We start from the raw sequence: 20,805 nt of genomic DNA, 5'->3' as shown, positions 1-20,805 counted from the left end.
GGGCTTGAGAAGAAAAGAATTACTGTGCAGGATATGGGAATCATGCCTTGTTCTCCTCATCATCATCTTCCTCCTCCTTTCATTAGCTTAATTTGCAAGCCACTTACAAAGAGAAAGTGAACGTCCTGGTGTTCCTCCCATTTGCTTCCACTTTACTTTCCATGTTAGTGGAATGACTAAATAAAACAAGAAATCTGTCTAGGTTTATATTCTATGGCATCTCAGTACAAATGCATATTAAGGCACATTGAGCCATAAGATAGGTTCATATTTAAGTTCATATTTAATGCCAAATAATGTATGGACAGAAAGTCATTTCTAAAGCAAGCATTGCGAAGAATTCTGAGTTACAGTTGGAAGTTTTATAACACCTGTTATGTGAATATGTGTGAGGGTGTACTTTGTTTTTAAACATATTTCTGGAATCTGCAGAAGGTTCCTATTTCTGTTCTTTATGACTGAGACATCAGGAATGTGAATAAACAGTTCTGCCATTTTTAAAAAGATTTGTTGTTGTAGGGTGGATTCTGATACAGAACAGTCAATGCACTATATATCAGGTTTTCAATATTATTTACCCCCTGCTCCTCAAATTAGAAAAAGGCATCAGATGCTGAGGAATTTTTGTTTTTCAGTTTCATAATGTAAAGAAATAGGAAACTGTTTTCCTTCAAAGCATCACCTTAATTTCTCGGAATGCTTCTGATCTCTGTAGAACCCATGGGCATACTTAGAAATATTTTTTTAAAAATGGTAGTGGTATGATGTTAAGAATTAGACTCAACTGCCAGGGGAAAAAAAGACAATGAATGGCAGGACATATCCTCATAAGTTAGTACATTTAATCTTATGGTAGATAACTATAATACTCCATGTTGTAGACATTTCATGAAAATGCTGAAAGCATGCTCTCAAACTCCAGATATGAGTACAAGCTTAAAAGAGTCATCATGTCAGGACTGTCTCAGCTCAGTTATCTAATAATGAAAGACCCTCAGCTCCATTCATAGTGAAAGGTGTACGTTCATTGATGCCAAGTAGCTACGGCTTAGCAAAGTTAGATCTAAGAATTCCCATGCAAAGTATCCTTAGGTTATTCCTCCCTTTGTCCAAGCCCTCCCCCTTGGTCAGTTCCAATAAAATTTACAGTTAGGTGTTTTGGTAGCCGTTATGAAGTTTGGCGCCTCTTCGATGTGCGGCCACATTCTGTTTCCAGACCAGGTAGCCTTCATCCACTCTTTTGATGTCTCTAGCCTGCACATAGGATGGGTTCTGTTTCCTGGCTTCCCCCCTCTTGACAGCTTCCCCTCCCCCCCGTAATTCATAACAGGCTAGCATCAATACAAAGCTGGGGCTGAAGCAAAAAGATGACAGCTCTGACAAGTATGTATTCCTGCATAAATATTTAGAGCTCATTGACTTCATTCCTGTGCCTTAAAATAAGTGTGCTCACTAATTTTTAATAATGAGATAAATATGGAAAATTTACTTCTGTGATTGAGCTTAACTATACTATACTATAAAATACTGATGAATGTGCTCTTAATCTCATAGTCTGTAATGACGAGTGTTACAGAACAGTATTAGTTGAGGGTGGATGGTGAGGAAATAGGATTCTCTATCTTCTACCTACCTACCTACCTCTACCTACCCACCCTGTTTCCCTGAAAATAAGACCTCCCCGGATAATAAGCCCAATCGGGCACATGTGCTAAAATGTCCCCTGAAAATAAGCCCTCCATGAAAATATTGCAATACAGCAGCAGCTATGAGATGATCACGCTTGCCGCTTCCTGCATCTCAAAAATAATAAGACCCCTCCCCGAAAATAAGGCCAAGTGTTTATTTTGGGGGTCAAAAGAAAATAAGACCCTGCCTTATTTTCGGGAAAACACAGGATCAATGTCTGTCTGTCTGTCTGTCTGTCTGACTGACTGACTACCTACCTACCTACCTACCTACCTACCTACCTACCTACCTACCTACCTATATAATCTATCCTGAGAAATTCTTAATCATACGTGCTTGGTTTGTACAACAGAGTGTTCTAGTGGTTAAGGTCTAATGATTAAGGCATTAGGAAAGCAGGAGATTGTGAGTTCTAGTCCTACTTTAAATATGAAAGCCAGCTAGGTGATTTCAAGACAGTCTCTCTCCCTCAGCCCAGGATGACTTTGGGTCCAGGAACTCTCTCAGCCCAGAATGTCAGGCTTGGACAACAAGTTGATTGATCAGTTCCTGTCACAGCCAATGGATCAACTCTTGGTTAATCAGAAAAAAAAGCAGACCCTGCACTTGTAGGAAAATACTAGAAAGAAAAATTGTGCTTGGTTTGTATAGCATATAGCAAATATAGATCTAGATTGTGATTAAATGCAGCTTATTCAATATCTTTTTACAAAATCAAATTTGATTATTGACTGCATTATTTCCTTTGTGCCATCATGTAGAAGGTTGTAATTTGCACAGCTAGGATTGCAGCTCTATCAGGAGAAAAGGGGAAGACAGATGTAGTCTCAAAAACTTCTGTATATAGAAGTTCCACTTACGTTCAGAGGAATTTAAGAGTATATTTAAGAGTGTAAGGGATTGCAGCCTGCATTTGAGATTTTAATCTGTATATAACTCAGACAAAATGTATCTTTTATTATTGATTAGCTGTTGTTGTTTTCACGAAATCACTTCCTTACCCTATTCTGTAGATAATCCCTTGGTTTTCTGATTTAAAATATATTGATTCACTGATACTAATGAAAGACTCTCTTAACTACAAAATGATATATTGGATCATGTGTTATTTGGACATAAGACTAGGATGGCAATTTTCATTTATTAAGCTTTCTTGGGGCAAGGCTGGCTCCTAGAAAAGGTCATCAGATACATTTCTGAACCAGCATGCAGGATATTACTGAGGCCAGGAGGTGGTAATTGTTTTCTTGTACAGAAATGCAGAGAAAATGTTGATGGAAGGAATACATGAACTATTGGCAGAACCATTATGAAATAGTACAAAGGATAACTCAGTTGTAGGAAGGGAAGAAGCATGAAAAAGAAATTAAAAATAAGCCTGCTTTGATTCTGTGTGATTTAAGAGGGGGAAACTTTTAATGTTTTATAATGATCTATTATCATAATAGAGTTCTAGTCTAGTAGTCCTTATGGTATATATTCCCTGACCTGGCTGATACTCTGAGATCCTTTTCCCTTATTGACTTAGAAGTAACTCTTCCATATAAAAATGGAGATTCTGAATGTCTGGATGTATTTAAATAAATTTAAATAATTTAATTTAAATAAATTTAAATTTCAAATGGCTGGGTTTATTAGAATATTTTAAGGAGCAATGTTCTGTGGTACTGTGCAAATGGAGATATAGCAATAGGTGTTGAGAAACAAATTGAATAGAAGAGTTCAGAAGGAAAGGAAGACAATAATACAAAGGAATCTTTTTGAGGGAGAGGGGGAATGCAATGCTAACTCTTTGACCCATCTTGGCTTTTCTGTAGGAAAAGAATAAAACAGTCTGAAGTCATTATCATCCAAACCTAACCTTTCAGTGGGATTATAATCATTCTTGCCTACTGGATATTTCTGTATTGGTTGTTTTTCAACATTTAGGATTACCTTGATGTTTATATGCCTTACATTGGTTATGATTATTATTATCATTTAACAACTCACTATGATACACTATATTGCCAAAAGTATTTGCTCACCCATCCACATAATCAGACTCAGTTGTGAGCTAATACTTTTGGCAATATAGTGTATATTAAATTAACTTCAGTCTTTAAAGCCTTGTCACCTTTACAAAAGTCACTCTTTGAATAATGCACAGAAAAGTTAGAAAAAGAAAATTAGCAGTTCTGTCTATTTAACTACTGTTAAGTCTAATGTATTCATTCAAGATTTATTAAGATACAAAGTAAAGATAATTTATTCTTTCTACAACCTGTTTAATTATAAAATAATAAAATACCCATTAATTTAGGAAAGAGAAATAATTTAGAACATATTCTCAGCCTTCAGTTGAAAGTAAATTTAAATTGATTATCTGTTTCCTAAGAGACCAAAAGATAATTAAGCTATACAATCTATTATTGACACTTAACTATTTTATAAAAAAAGAAGGTCATGAGAAACGATGCAACCATTAATTTTAATTTCTGGAGTGCCTAAAGTCTGCTTTTGTGTAAATCCCGATTAAGCTTGCAACTTTCATCAATTTAAAGCATTAGGGATAAAATGAATGTTGGGATTTAATATGCTTCTATTGTTCTTTTTCTTCTCTCCCCTCCCCCACCCCAAATCTGCTGCAGCTCTTCAGTGCATGCATATCTTCAACCTCCAGGGTCAGAGCAGATACAGTTTCCTAGAACAACATCACCTTGTAATTCCCAACAGCTCCAAGGACAACAGTGTGCAGGTGTGAAAATAGAGCACTAACAAATTAGTCCATTCTTCTTCGCTTAATTAGATTTTTTTTTAAAAAAAGATTATTTTTGTAACAGTGCATTATGGCAAAGAATTAGAAGAGAGTCGTTTTGATGTAGGGATTCAAATGCTGCATTAGAAACTGAATTCTAATACTCCCTTAGGTGTGAAAGGAGGCTTGTTACTCATCTCAGTTCAGCCTATCTCACTGGGTTCCTGGGGTAAAATTGGGAAGATTATGTATATTAAGTTGAGGTATACTAAATAAACAGAGGATATACTGTAAATCTAAAGATGAATGAGGAAATGAGAGTGTATTGGCTTGAAATACACATGGGCTTAAAATTCGCTTAATTTTAAGTACATGATGCAAAATTATCACATCTATTCCTGCGTACCAAAAAAAAAAAAAAGCTGCTTGCAGGGAATTTGTCAGTATAATTGATAACTGACTGTAGACAGTTTTTGGAATAGGCTTTTTGGAGAGGGCTTGAAAACATTTTTTCCCAGAGCAAAAGGTGGTGAAATGGCCATCTACTGATAGTATCTGAAAAAAAAGCAAGATCAGACAGAAAAGATTCAATATTAGATGAGGTAAAACCTGACTACAGTCTGAAGACATTAACTGTGAAACTAAAGCTTAAATACTTAAAGGTAAAGGTTGCCCCGCACATACGTATTAGTTGTTTCTGGCTCACCTCTGTTACTAACCCGAAGAGCAGCACTGTCCGAAGACGTCTCAGTGGTCATGTGGCCCGTATGACTCAACACTGAAGGCGCATGGAGCGCTGTTACCTTCCCACCAAAGTGGTCCCTATTTTTCTACTTGCATTTTTACATTCTTTTGAACTGCTAAGTTGGCAGAAGCTAGAACAAGTAATGGGAACTCACCATGTTACATGGCACTAGGGATTCGAACTGCTGAACTGCGGACCTTGTGATCAACAAACTCAGTGTCTTAGCCACTGAGCCACTGTATCCCTTTCTTAAGTATTTAGGACAATGCAAAAGCAAAAGCAAGATCTTCGAGAGCGCTTCAGATCTAGGTGTGATAATGCCATACTTCAACAACAAAGAGCAAATCAAACTAAATGCCTGAAGTTTCAATAAGGACAGATTTTTCCCAGATCCTCCCTAACAATAACAGAATAACAGAGTTGGAAGGCTTTGGAGGTCTTCTAGTCCAACCCACTGCTTAAGCAGGAAAACCTATACCAGTCCAGACAAAGGCTGTTGTCATTTGTAGCTGATCTGGTGCACCCGATTCTAATTTTAGGGATTTGATGTAGTGACAAATGTAGCTGTCTGCTTATTTTCCCCCACATGCATAATTTGCATTGATGTTTCCCAATGGACTACTAAATATAAATATTACAGTACATGATATTTGTTATATTTTCCCCTTTTCATTAACTATTATTGAAATGAAGATTAAATATCTCTGTGATAAAAAGTTAAACATTTCAAAGGGGTATATATTTCCATATGACTATATTTAATAACTAGTATATTTTAATTATCCACTGTGAAAAACTTGAATACACTTACCTATTATTTGGAGTCTATAATAATTGAATTCTTGCATAATTTACTTGAGTACTTCTTTTTAATTTGATGCTGTATGAGAGTCCCAAGAACAGTTTTTTAAATTAACTTTTAATTTAATTAAATAAACAGTCTTAAAAACAAAGGGCCTTCCATTTGGTAGAGGTGTTTGAGCTCCAGCAGTGGTAATTCTTTTGAGCCATCATTTCAGCTGTTCAGTTTTGTAAAGTAACTTTTCGAGAAGTGTATGTGTGTGAGAGAGAGCGAGAGATAAACAGAGAGAGAGAGAAATGGAGGGGATCAGTAAAAAGTTGCCTTGTCTTCCTCCACCCCTGATTAACAAAGTCACGATAAAGTGGAGTCCTACAAGTCTCCCATGGCAGAAGGTTCAAAGTATTGGAATATATTCAGTGTTATTTGCATTAACAAGAGCTCAAACACTTCTACCAAACAGGAGGCCTTTTAAAAAATTTGTTAATTTAATTTAATTAAATGTTAATTTAAAAATCTGTTTTGGGGGCTCTCAAGCAGCATCAATTTTTTTAAAAGTATGCAAGCAAATTGGGCAAAAATTTAATTGTCATAGACTTTAAATGATGGGTAAATTTATTCAAGTTTTCTACAGTAGATAATTAAAATATACTAATCATTAAATATAGTAATACAAAAACACATACACCCTTGAAATGTTTTGACTTTTTATCATACAGATATTAGATCTTCATTTCAACAATATGATTAATAAAGGAATCATAACAATATGATTAATAAAAGAAGAATGTAACAAATATCATATACTGTACTATTTATATTTAATAGTCGTTGGGAAATTTAAGTAAACATCAATGCAAATTATGAATGTGAAAACAAGTAAGCATACCCCTACGTTTATCACTACCTCAAATCCCTAAAATTAGAATCAGGTGCACCAGATCAGCTACAAATGATTATAGCATTTGTCTGGACTTGTATAGGTTTTCCTGCTTGAGCAGGGGGTTGGACTAGAAGACCTCCAAGGACCTTCCAACTCCTGTTTATTCAAAAACTACTTTCCCTCCTGCCCTCCCATTGCTCCTAACTCTGCTTCAAAGTCCCTCCAATCTTCTAAAGCAAACTATGTTTGTCTGCAGGCCAACACAGTCAGACGCAACCACAGGAGTTAGAATCAAAAAACTCTTTAACTGCAAGTCTGATGTTCACAGAGCATTGGGCAAGGCCTTGATTGAGAACATCAACCTAAAGGCAAATTTGTTTAGATTTTTCAGAAAGGCAAAGGAGAAATATTAACACCTCTTCTTTCCAATCTTGTTTTGCAGCAGTAGCACCACCACCCAGTGGAGGAATGGTAATGATGCAGCTCAATATTCCCAATAATCCTCAACCTCGGCCCCATTCCCCTCCTCAATGGAAGCAGAATAAATATTATTGCGATCATCAAAGAGGGCAGAAATCAACAGAATTTGCTTCATTGGAGAGTTGCCCACAGGTATAACTTATCCTGTGTTTGGAAAACCTAGATATTTTCAGGAAGGGAAACATCTCTTTTACAAGGCTGTTGTGGAATGTTTGTTATCCACATTGATTTTTTAGACATTGAAGGAAGGATGAAAGCATTATTCAGATAGGAAATTCACTCTGATTTTGGATCAGGTAAGGGCAGAGTTTTCGGTAATTCAAAGGCCATCTCCCACCCCAAGATATACTAAGGAAGTCATCCAAGTCTAAAGTCCTGTACTGTAGGAAAATTAACAGAAGGTTGCATTGACTGAGATTAGGAGATTAATAAAGTTCTACAGTATGGATTCTTCTATATAGTATCCAAAAATGTGTAGAAATAGTGTTTTTCCTCTTCATTTGTTTGTCACGCTTCAACAGGGTTACACATCACAGAATTATTTGTACTGAGCGAAGATTATTTAAACTACACTAAACTAGTGTATTAAAGGCATATTTCACCCCATGCTCTGACAAAATTGTATATTTTCTCTCTGTCTCTTATTAAATTAACAGCTACAACATAGTCCACAAATAGGTAGCCCTGTCACATCTCCAGCCCAGTCACCGGCACCAACTCAGCTTTCAAACATGAAGAACATCCGTCCCACTTTAACACCTCTTCCTCTTGTGCCCCCATTCTCACGACATTTCGTTCCTGGACAAGGTAAGAATTCCCATTTGCTAAATAACTGAATTATGATTTATTACTACTTTTAAAATCTAACTAGGAAGTTACATTTTGTTTCTTAAAAAAGAAAACTTCTGCTTTCCCATTGGGATTCTCATTCAACTGCCCGCTAAGTAAGGATACGGCTTGTGTTAATTTAATGGCTATTTATTTGGGATTTATGAACTTTGGATAGTGATGTTGTGTCACAGAGATTTTTAATTGTGTTATCAGAAGAGTCAAATTGATGTGTCTGTGACATTTGCCTCCACACTTTGGGGGCTCTTCCCATCCTCACTGACAATTGGCCAGACTTCAGTGGGTTATTGTAGTTTTCTTGAAGTCTTTATTGTCAGGCACAAGTAACCAGACCTGCCCATGTAAGATTCAAGCTTACCATTTTATTATATTCTGCGTATTATACAGGAAACTCCCCTGACTGACAGTCTTTGGCTGAGAACAGATAGGTGAGGTTCTATGGAGCTTAGGGGGACTTGAGACTCATTCTTTGCTTGAGGCTTCTCCCCCTGCCTGGTTGGGTCTCTCCCAACATCATTTGATCAGCTGTTCATTAGTATACTCAGCTAAGTTTGATTGACTTCATGTAAGAGGCTTTACCCAATGATGGCTAATTTTTTTCTCAAGGTGTGCTAAAATGGTTTGTATGTGCGCGCTATCACGTGCGCCCACCCACCTGCACATGCGTGAGCAACCCCCCCCTCCTGCGCATGCATAAGAACCCCCTGGGCGGGGCAGGATTTTCAGCCTCCCCACGCTCCTGAGACTTTCCTGAAGCCTGGGGAGGGTGAAAACGGCCTCCCCTGGTCTCCAGAAGGCCGAAAATCAATTGGCCAGAGCTGAGGGCTGCCGTGCCGGCAAATATGGCTCCACATGCCACCTGTGGCATGGATGCCATAGGTTTGCCATCACAGGGCTTTACAATGTTTGGGGCTGGCAATCCTGATTACAAGGTTTTGCATTTCTATCACATTCTTTTGGGTCATGTCTTTTTTGCATATGAAGGTATCTTTGTACCCTCCAGATTACGACGTAATCACTGTACAATTATATATCTTATTTTACTTAGCCCACTTTCCTGTGATCCCAAATCAAATTAAATTCCTTTATTTCATAGTGCACTACTTCTCTATGCTGCCATGCAGGTTTGGGGATTTTTTTTTAAGATTAAAAATTCCCTAAATTAAATATTTCTCCAAAATTTAGTTAAAAATAGATCTTTAAGAGTACAAAAATACTCTATGATTTTTCAGTTACCTATTCTTAACATAAAATAGCAGTGGTATTTGAATTTTAAATTATCTTGTTTCTGTATATTTCTTCAGGAGATGCCAGATATCCCCTACTTGGCCAGCCTTTGCAGTACAATCCTTCTCTGCCACACGGGCACATAGCAGGTCCTCAGGTATGAAAAAAGGGCTTTTTTTACAGCACCTTACCAAACAGAATAACACAAAATGCTATCATTGTTCATTCTCTTAAGTCAAGTCCGACTCTTCATGACCCCATGGACCATAGCATACCAGGCTTCACAGTCCTCTTATGTATCACGGAGTTTGCCCAAATTTATGTTCATTGTGTCAGTGACACTAGCTAACCATCTCATCCTCTGCCATCCCTTTCTCCGTTTGCCTTCAGTCTTTCCCAATATCATGGCCTTTTCCCACAAGTCCTCTCTTCTCATAAGGTGGTCAAAGTATTTGAACTTCAGCTTCAGTATCAGTCCCTTCAAAGAACAGGGTTGATATCTATTAGGATTGACTGATTTGATCTCCTTGCAAATCCATGGGACTCTCAAGAGTTTTCTCCAACACTAATAGCATAAAATAATCTGTCAGAAAACATGATGTGAAAGCTCTTAATCCCACAACACATGGACAGATACAACCACAGTTTCAACTAATAGATTATTAGCATCTTAAAACAAGCCAAATCCAAAAATCTTAGGGAATTCCTGGAATCTTGGTATTCAGACAAATCAGACATCAAAAGACACATAGAGATAAAGCGCATTTACAAATCATTCAGAAGAGACAATAAAAAAGAGAAAGGAAACAAAGAAGACCAGCCACTAACATTCAGATAAAGAGAAATCAACACTAGACAAACAATCAGGTAGAAAACAATACTCTAATCGAGGAAGCACAAAGGTGGAAACTATTCTGCCATCAAAACTAGCAGGGCAAGTTACTACAAGTAGCCCTCAACTTACAAGAGTTCATTTAGTGACCATTCAAAGTTACAATAGCACTAAAGAAAGTGACATGAGCATTTTTCAGTTATGACCATTGCAGCATCCCCATGGTCATATGATAAAAATTCAGATGTTTGGCAACTGGTTCATACTTATGACCGTTGCTGTGTCCTAAGGTCATGTGAACAAATTTTTCAACCCTCTAACAAGGAAAGTCAATAGGGAAGCCAGATTCACTTAACAACCATGTTGCTAATTTAAGAACTGTGGTGATTCACTTAATAGCTGTGGCAAGAAAGGTCATAAAATGGGACAAAACGTATTTAACAAATCTCTCACTTAACAACAGAAATGTTGGGCTCAATTGTAGTTGTGAGTTGAGGACTACCTGTATATACAAACATGGAGCAAACCCTATAATCACATTGATGATGTTACCTAGTTAGGTAATGAAACATCTGTGGGCAAACAACTAAGCTCAGAGAGCACGAAGGTCTTCACAGGTTAGCACTTATTTGTAAATCTAAATATATGTGCCTAAAGAAAACTTCTATCAAATATTAGCTCCTTCCCTGAGTCAGAAATTGCTTATTACATTGAAAAGAGTGTTTCCTTCAGAAAGTGATCCTTTTGGGCATCTGCACATGGGAATACAAACTGAATAAATCAAATCAATCAGTCAATATTATATGAATTTAGCAAGTATAGTTATGTTCATTATCAAAAGTTGGGATTATTTTAGGTATAAACATGTGATGGTGTTCTGTATCAATCACTTTGAGAAAAGTGGTTTTTTTTTTTAGAAAGTGGTTTTTTACACATACTGTGCGTATCAGTTTCTCTTTAAAGCAAGTCTTGGATAATTGTCCCTTAAGTCTATAGAATGTGACTTAAAGGGATAGTTAATGCTGCAAACACAGCTTATATTTGCCTCTTGAAACAGCTACTTAGAGCTACTATTGTGTGATCAGAGATGTCCAATTAAACCTAGATTTGGAGATAAACAATCACAGATGCTTTATTTGGATCAAAGATACTTAATTGCCTATTTGAATTACTACAACAAATCAGGAGCTTTGGTGTTATGCTATTTGGATATCATTAAAAACATTCCAGTGCAATGAATAAATGATTCGTTACTTATATTCCACCTTTCTGCCAATAGGACTTTGAAGGCAGGTAATAAAAATAAAACATTAGGCCTTAAATTAGTTAAAATATGAAACAGTTAAAAGTTTTAGCACTGTTTCATGAATTCAAGTTACAGGGTATAGATCTCTTTCCAAGAAGAAGCTGTAATATATTTAAATGGTTCCATTAAGATTTGATCATGTGGCAATCTTCATTCTTTGTGGTTGGAAAATATGTATGTGGGAAGTAAAAGAAATATCATTCCTGATCAATTTGTTTGTGCATCTATCTGAATTCTCTCTCCCTTTCCCTCCCTCCCTCATCTCTATCACCCCACTCCTATTTTAGTGTCAGCCAGGAAACAGACATGGAAACAGAGGAAGAAAACCAGCTAAAAAGGCTGCTTCAGCTGATCTTGGTGCAGGAGAACCAGGCATGTTCCTCATTATCTGATATAACTTTATGATGCAACTGTAGTACTGTTGAAATATATAACTCTATTCCATGCTGCTCTGTAGCCATAACTATGATCTGGAGATGAATAGAACTTATCTAAGTAGTTCTTAACCTGTAGGCTGCTGGCCCAAAATGAATTGGCATATGTATGGGGCACTGTAGTAATATTAAGAAATCAAAACTTTATTTGGCACAAGCATAATGATCCTCAGATGTGTGATTGCTGGATTTAGTTGATTTGACAATCTATGTTCCCTGAACAGGAGGGGGAAAGCTTGACCTTAAATGAATAGGTATGTTTTTTCATACCTTTGAGGTAGCCCCTTCTCTTACTAGCTTCTATTTCTCAGTCTCTATACTTTCCTTTTCCTGCTGACTTACAATGGCCTTTCCTGGGCAATTCTGCTACCTCCATTGGTGTGCTCAGTTGCTTATTTATATACTGTAACTGTGCAACAGTCTGCAACAGAGCATGACTTAAGGTATAGCCCTTCAAATATATAATTGAAATCTTTGAAATCTATAAAATTAAGTATTAATTTAATATCATAAATAAGCCGCTGCATTTTGTATTAGTTGGAATTTTCAGGCTTCAAGAGAGTGTCATTTAGAAGTTGAACAGAATGAGAAAGAGAACTTTGCTCTGGGGCATTCCGTATAAGGCCACCCAAAGACTCAACCTCTCATTCTGTGACTAACTGTACCTGTCTATTTGGAAAGCATTAGAAACATCATAAAACAATGCCCCCCATTACCAGCCCTCACAGAGGTCCAGAAGACTGCTGCAATCAACAGTATCAAAAGCTGCCAAGATGATTAGTAGAAGGATAGTGGCATTCTCAGCACCCATGCCTTTCTGTATGTCATTATGAAGCAAGACCAAGGTGTCGCCATTGCATATCCCAGCTTGACTGACAAGAATTCAGATAAGATAATCCACTTTTTCCAGAGCCCTCTGTAATTGCCACTTTATTGAAGTTACTGAACTGCCGGTTTCTTTACAACTTGCCTCCAAAGAGGAGGTTGAATATAAGGCAATGGTTGTCCAATGTTGTTGGATCCAGATCAGATTCTTTGAAGAGAGGATGAACCTCTTTTAAGGGAACTGGAATCACCCACTTTTATAAAGAGGCATTTACTTCAATTTGTACCCCAGTTCTTTACAGCGCCATTAGCCAGGCAGAGCAAGGATCAAATTCACAAGCCCACTTCCCGGGGACTGAACCCCTCTGTTCCACCCAACCAGTTTCCAACAGAGAGCAAATGCAAGCTATTCCATTCATGAAAAGATTGGCCAGGTGATCATATTCCATACTTGGTGGATCCTCCTGGTCATCTTGAGATTTGAGCTACTCTAAATAACACAACTGGCTGGCATTATGTAGGTGAAATGAGAAGTTATGCCCCCTTGAGTAGGTTTAAGCTTAAGCTCTACTTGTATCTGGTCATACTCACTTCTTATTTGCATTAGAATTGTTCCAGACATCCTTTCACCCATTTCACTTCCTGAAACTCCTGGGTAAACTAAGGAGCCCCCAAGTTCTGTGAAAGGAGAAGGGCCATTCAAGAGACATCTTGTCAAGTGCTTAGGCCACCTCTATTATCCAAAGGTTACCTGCTTTCTAAGTATCTGGGAACTTCCCTATGTGTTATTCAGGACCCCTCTGGATCCATCGGGCTTGTACATAGTAGCCCTTGTGTAGTAGTATTGTGTTGCATGTTGCAGCCACATCTTGTACATGTATATAAAATCTTTTCTTTACAATTGAGGTATTGGAGACTGCTAACTCTTTAAACCATCCCTTTATGGCAGTTAAGAATTTAGCCATTTCAATACAGTGAAGGCTGTGAATATATGTTTAGTTTCTACCATTAGAGAAAAGGCTCTACAAAGCATGTAGTGCTACATTAAATTCTAGCTCCTTTAATAGTCACTTAATGCTTAGTCTTGAACTTTAAGGAATATGAAGGACACTGAATTATATTTCTCTTAATTGTTAAAAGTATGGCAGCACTGATGATTATTCATGACATTATGCTACAAGCCTCCATCACATATATTTTAAAGGGGCTATCCCTTGATTATGGAACCCATTTGCCCTTTTCAGATCCCGAATTTAGAAGAGTGATAGGTTGAGGAACAAATATAATATTTTATTGTCAGGCAATCACACAGTTTTGTACTTGGGCCACTCTTTAGTAAAAGCACCAATATATTACATCTCCTAGCAGCCATTTTAAATCCTGTGTTCTCCTTCAGTTATAGGAAAAGTTTTGGAAATTACTGAACTGCCAGAAGGAATAACTCGTGCAGAAGCTGAAAAATTGTTTGTGGAACTTCTTAAAGTTGGTGCCAAGATTCGATGGCTACGAGACCCTCCATCGGTGCAGGTGCATCAGCCACACCAACACCACCATCGCTACTGTGGGAGTGGAGATAGCAATGTAAACATGGAACCCTCCAAACTTAGTGACTTGGCATCCACATATACAGTCCTAGCAACGTTTCCCACCATGTCTGCAGCCCAAAATGCATTGAAGAAACAAAGTAACTCACTGAACAAGTTTAGGTTGAGAACAAGCAAGAAGCATTACGATTTTCACATCCTGGAAAGAGCTAGTTCTCAGTAACAGTTACGGCACTGAACATTCAGCCTTTATTACTTCCATGTCCTTATCTCTCTTCTACTTGATTGGCTTGATGTTTATGGTTTTTCTTTCTGTTTTTGTTTCTGTCTTCATAAAACCCCTTGGATGTCAGACACCAATAAAGTCTTTTAAGAATTAAACCCAATGATCCTGGACAAAATACAGGGGGGAAAAAAATTAAGTTCAATCATCAACTTACAAAACATGGCTGTGATAGGATAAAACGGACAGTCAGCCTTCTTTAATGCTATTAAAGATCCCTTTTTGTAATACTTTTATTTTATATTTCCAAATTCTTGTACCAGATCCAAAGCTTTGTTGTACAGCAAACGTTTATTCATGAGGAATAACCATATTCTTACCTGCATTTTGTAATCCCTTTGTATAAAGCCAGCACGCTCCTCTCAGTTTAAGAGCAGGGAACTGGGGTCAGAAAAGAAAGAGAGAAGAGCTTCAAGGGAATTACACTCTTTCTAGCCCAATATGCAAAAGGCAAAGAAATTAGCTGATTTTTTCCTCTCTTTTCTTCCTCTCCAAGATAACAGAGTCCTACAGTAACTACTGAAGACCTCCTCCACCCCTTCCCTTTCTAGATTTCTTTAGGAAATGTGAATGGTAACTGCCAATGAATTCTACTTTTGAGCATCTTGTTTCTATTCCAACAGAATAAATATAAAAAGGAAAAAAAAAAAGACCATCACCAATTATTTTAACTGGAACCCATTAGTTTTCAGTTAACGGTTAAAAGGTGACTCTCCAAATGGTAAAAAGTTTGCACTTTAATTGTGTTCCCATCAATATGTTTATTACTTTACTTTTTTTTTACTGTAAGAGTGATCACATTTGATAAGTGCTGGAAACTTCTTAAGTGGTTTAGATATGTTTTTTTTTTCATCATTTGTAGAGGATCACTGGACATCAAATGATTCATTGCACATATAAAGGAGACACCTTTTTCAATTTCTGTATAATTTGCAAGGCTGTACAATGTGTGCTGATGCAAGTTTGGGAAAAATAAATGTTTACAAATATACATTTTCTGGAGTGCTGTTTTAAAGAAGATGAGTTCAGAACTGGTATGTTGGGAGATGGATCTTCAGTGCAAAGGGTCATATATTTAATGATAGTTTGGTTATAAATGAAAGATTTTAATGATTAATATTTTTAACTTGCATTTGTATTGTGCAGGTCTTCATGGGAGAACTTCACTCTTCACAAATTCAAAAACAAAAATGGAAATCTTACAGATGGGTTTAATAAAATGTGATATTTTACATACAGATTGGAATATATGTTGTAGATACAACAGAATATAGTAGAAACTCAGCTGTGAGTCATTGATTAATCATAGGAAGTCTGGTACAATCCAAATGCTTGCCTGAAATTCCCATAAATTCTGATAATTAATCCTAGTTGTGATTCTGGGAATTTGTAGTCTAAAATAACTGGAGATGTATGATTATTTGCTCTATAGTAGGCCTTAGAAACTACTGGGGCCTAGTATAGGATGATTTATAGGCAATCAGGCCTTTTTTGCAGTCTTAACTAGTTTGGCCAATTACAAGGAATTGATAAATTTGTACTCTTCCCCAAAAAAGAAACCTGGGAAGACTGGATGCCATCTATTATGTAGTACAACATGATAGTTAACATATCAGTGGTCTGGGTCAAACCACATATGGTTTCTGGAGTAGAAAGTTATATACAGTTTTTTCATGTGACTGCTAGAACCCTTGAAACCAAGATTTGAGAAGCAATTTCAAAAGGAAAATGTAGGGTCCTTGGTGCAGTCTTGAGCTTGGTTGTTTTCTTGCAGATGTTTTCATTACCCAAACATGGTGTCATCAGTGATATGTTACCTAGTTTGGGAAATGAAAACATCTGCAAGAAAACAAGCAAGTTTGGAGAGCACCAAGGACACATCATGTCAACTCTGAACCACAAATATTCTCCTTTATTGAAAATGTACATATAAAGTACAATATAATAAAAATCTGTTTATGTGAAAAAATAACAAGTAGATAAGAGCAGTTCTCTTTTCTGTACATATCACACTATTTAGCGTATAATGAGAACATGACAAAAGATCATATATATAGCATATGCAGGATTCACATAGCATAAAAATGTTTACAAACTGCAATGGCTAGTTCACTTATGGATTTGGCTTAAAGTGTTCTGAGCCTAGCTATAGAAAAAAATCAAGTGAATCACTGTATTGCTCTGGATTTCACGGAGGGCTTGTAGGGTCTCCTATAGAACCTCTGCAAGTGAATATCAGTCCTTTACTTTAGCCAGGATCACATGTATATTTAAATATTCTCTTAATCTATATTCTATCCTTTAGTTATATTCTATTTCTTATTTCTATGTAAAATAGATAAGTATGCTTTGAGCATTGTATGTTTTTCTTTTAGATAATTGAAGATATTTCTGCAGGAAGCACTTATGGTGATAGAAGATTTCTTCTGGAGTGAAAGGAAGGCTAGCATAAGAAAGCTATAGATTCCCTCATTTGTATTTATTTCTTTAAAGGATAGATGCTTAAAGTTCTAACCAACCTATAATTTGGAAGATTATTCCACAATTCTGAAAACCTAAAAAAATGTTTTATCTATTTAAGATAAAATCTTTTACAATAATTTCAAGAGTATTTAGAATCAAATCTTTATAAAATCAGTGAAACACTTAACCATAAAGGCTAAATATCTTGCTAATCTATCCCTGAAGTATTAATTTAATCCTATTAAAATTTCCCAAATACTGTATGGAGGCTAATGTTGATTGAGACAATACCCCCTACTTTTTTAAGGTGCTTCAATGCTTTTCATGTGATAGTAAAAACAAAATGTAGTATTCTGAGGTCTTTCAGTCAAATGATCAGTCATGAAAAAACAGTAAAACTAGATATTGATAACTGTGTCCTTGAACAATTGGCTCTGGAGCTGATCAGAGAGGAAACCTTGAGTTTAATACCCAAAATGGTAATGATGACTAAGGTGGGTGGATTTGAAAATGAGATTCATAAAAGGTAAGATACTAATGGTGATATTTGTTAATATGGCAAAGAATATTTAGAAGCAAAAGCCATCTCATCTAGTGTCCTGCTCAGCACCGAATCCACTAAAGCAGCACCATCAGTCTTTTGTTTAAAAGACCCTAGTATAGAAAAATTCACCACCTCATAGGGCAGCCAGCATCAAGCACAATCAGAACAGCTCTGAGACTTAGTCAAGTGTTTATTGCTGAATCACCAGTTTAAAAACCTGATCTAGAGCTGTTTTTAATCATATACATGATCCCACTATTCCACCATAGCCAGTGGTTATGATTATAAATTAAAAATGGTTTTCTCATAGTAAGCTAAGTGTTAATTCTAGGAGCTGGATTTGCACAGCATTATAGACCAAAATGTTAGCTAGTCTGTAATTTTTTGCCTAATCTGGTGCAAAATATCAGAACTAGTGTCTCTCTAGACAACAGCTTTTGGGGAAAATGATACAATTACAGTAGCCTTCCATTAGTAGCAGTCATTTTCATAAAATAATAGACCTGTAAGGAGCCATATAGGCCATCAAATCCAATCCTGTTCCATATAGCAATACAAATTAAAATATGACCAACAATAGCATATCACCTCAACATAATTAAAAGGCCTGCCACATCACTGAACATTATTGCAATCTTTTAACAGTTCTTATTTAACTTTTTATTGTCTTTGTTACTGGTAGTAAATTTATTTGTTTCATTAGAAAAAGAGGCATTCTCTTCCCTAGGTACAAACTGCAAACCTCTTCAGCGAACTAGCTCTTTTTTTACAACTTGTATAGTGATGAGTTAAAGTTTTTGTTAGATCAGGGAGGAGAGGTGCAATGACATTTGTTAGTCATTGAGGACCACAGTGATTATAACTGACTATGCTCTGTGAATAAGGTCCATGAGCTCACTTTATCTTGATTTGGTATGACAGAGTCTTTAGTTTTTAAAACCTGAAGGAAATTTTAGCATTTGACCTATTTGAATGTTTGTCAACTGAATGGGAATTATTACTTTCAGAAATACATTTCTATCATTTTGAAATGCTAGAAAATTGAATAAAAATATTTAATTTCACTGCTATGTACGCTTCTGATAAACTATTGCACACCACACTACCAGAGGTAACAAAAACACCCAAATATCTCTGAGATAATCCAAGGCCAAGTATTAGCGATTTCAATGGTCTGATCTGACTCTTAAGTTGTATATGATCTACTATACCAACAGTCACAACTCAAAATTTGAGAACCCCTGACATTTATTGAAATGCTCCAAAGACACAAAATTGCTTCAATCATATTGTGGTGATATATTTTTCCTTTAGTGTGAAAAGAAGAAAAATTAATTAAATATGCATTTCACTCTTATATGTGTTTATTCAGAAATAAATCCTTTTAAGCTTTGTAAGCACAAAAGGAAAACCTGACTTGGTTGGTATTCAGACTGGAGACCGCTTTATATTAAAATGCTGGATGACTCATTCCATGATCCCCAGAGAATTATAGTTTTGATACCATAATAATTTTTTAAAAAATCTAGTTGGCAACTTGAACTTATTTCCTAAAATAAAGTTTATTATCATCCTCATTAAATACCTGGGGATCTTTATAATTAAAAAAAATATGATTGAAAGCCCAATCCCTACCAATGTGAAAAAAAATGTGCACATATAGATCTAACAGTGCAAACATGCATGTATTTAAAAGTAAGTCCAACTGAACTCAAGTCGGTGAACTATATCTGAAATTTCAGCTTGAAATACTCAGAAAGCTGCTGATGCTGGTAGAAACGTCTGGTAACCGTGAGCAATCTAATGGAGTTTCCTAAATGGATGTAATAGTGGTTACATTTATCTTGACTTAAAATCAATATATTTTAATTAAAGTTGATCCATTATGAACCCTGGCATGATTACAATGTTATTCAAATTTCAATTAAGTTTCTTTAGAACCGTTCTTATTCTGTTCTTTGCTATCAGTGATCACAAGCACACATATTCTGTTATAATTGAGAGCATACTGTCATCTTTGCTAGAAAGGCTTTCTTCAGGCCTAACAGTAGAGAAAATTTCACCTGTTAAGTATTTGCCTGCCTATCACATTCAGGTGAGGGGTAGGATGCATGAAATTCATGGGCTACAATAAAACAAAGCCAATGGTGCCAATCAAACTTCATGAGCTTTATGTTTACATTTCTGAGATGCCTGCAGAATACAGAAATAACCTATTGAGGGTCAGCCGCAATAGCCAATATTAATTTTTGTCCCAAAGGTTACGATTTCTGAACAATGTTTTACAAATTTCACAAAATGGAATTTCATGAATTTCATACTGCTTCATCTCAATGAAGCAGTAAGAACCCAATTTTAAAACAGAAGGTACTTAACATGAAACAATACAATAATGCACGAGTATGATGATCAGAAGACATAGCATAGAATAAAGCAAAATATATAATCATTTCAGAATTCATTTCTTCTAAATAGATTGGTAAAATTCAGCCAAGATCTCATAAAACCCCACAACCAATTAAAGTGCAAAGTCTCTTCTGGACCAAGTTTGAAAGTCCACCGAGACACAAATTTAGAGCTGATCTCTAATATTTACTTGATTTCATCCCAGCCAAATAATAACTAGGGGTGGGGTGAGGAGTGAGGGAACATACCTTCCTCCTCCTATTTTCCCTACAGTAAAAACGTTAATGGCGTGATAGCGGGGGGGGGGGGGCAGAGGGAGAGAGAGAGAGAGACCCAAAGTCACCCAGGTTTCAACCTTAGTGCCTCAACCACTATTGTGTAATATTGCACAACTTTTATGTGGTACTCGAATTCTGAATACTTGGGAAACGAAGTATCTCTGAAATCTGCTAATCAAATAACTATCCCTCCCCCAAGTTCATACTAGAACTGCAATATTCTATACGCTGGCCCATGCCATCCTATTAATTTAATTAATTTAATTTTGGTTTTAATTCACGCAATACCGCGGATTAATTCAGCATCACCACCACCCCGGCTCCAATCACCGGGCTCTCCTCCACGCCTTACTCGCAGCTGCTTAAACCTCAGCCAGACGCTCCTCGGAGTCCAATCAGAGCGCGGCTTTTTCCGCGACGGGACCGTTTCCTTCCCGTTCGCCTCACTAACTCGTTCCACCCAAGCGCTTTAAAAGGCGCG

The 20,805-nt window shown here is 36.6% G+C and overlaps 1 protein-coding gene and 1 long non-coding RNA gene across 12 annotated transcripts in view; one reads left to right on the top strand and one right to left on the bottom strand.

The window, feature by feature from the left end:
- Positions 1-15,624, top strand: part of R3HDM1 (R3H domain containing 1) — a 91,373-nt gene extending 75,749 nt beyond the window's left edge. For all 10 annotated transcript variants that reach the window (XM_032215397.1, XM_032215354.1, XM_032215346.1 and 7 more), the window contains 6 exons: positions 4,320-4,426; positions 7,296-7,465; positions 7,990-8,140; positions 9,487-9,566; positions 11,835-11,919; positions 14,203-15,624. In XM_032215397.1, coding sequence (XP_032071288.1) covers positions 4,320-4,426; positions 7,296-7,465; positions 7,990-8,140; positions 9,487-9,566; positions 11,835-11,919; positions 14,203-14,573 — 964 coding nt within the window. In that variant the 3' untranslated portion in view covers positions 14,574-15,624. The remainder of the gene's footprint in view (positions 1-4,319; positions 4,427-7,295; positions 7,466-7,989; positions 8,141-9,486; positions 9,567-11,834; positions 11,920-14,202) is intronic.
- LOC116507354 lies at positions 14,843-20,805 on the bottom strand. 2 transcript variants are annotated; one of them, XR_004255186.1, is made up of 2 exons: positions 20,677-20,805; positions 14,843-15,014 (listed from the first exon to the last, which is right to left on the bottom strand). It is a non-coding gene; the product is annotated as an uncharacterized LOC116507354 (long non-coding RNA). The 2 variants fall into 2 exon arrangements; XR_004255185.1 differs by having other exon boundaries at positions 20,613-20,802.

This window comes from Thamnophis elegans, chromosome 1 (assembly GCF_009769535.1).
Source record: "Thamnophis elegans isolate rThaEle1 chromosome 1, rThaEle1.pri, whole genome shotgun sequence".
Taxonomy (NCBI): domain Eukaryota; kingdom Metazoa; phylum Chordata; class Lepidosauria; order Squamata; family Colubridae; genus Thamnophis; species Thamnophis elegans.
The sequence above is the reverse complement of the archived record's forward strand: the minus strand, read 5'-3'. Positions and strand labels throughout refer to the sequence as shown.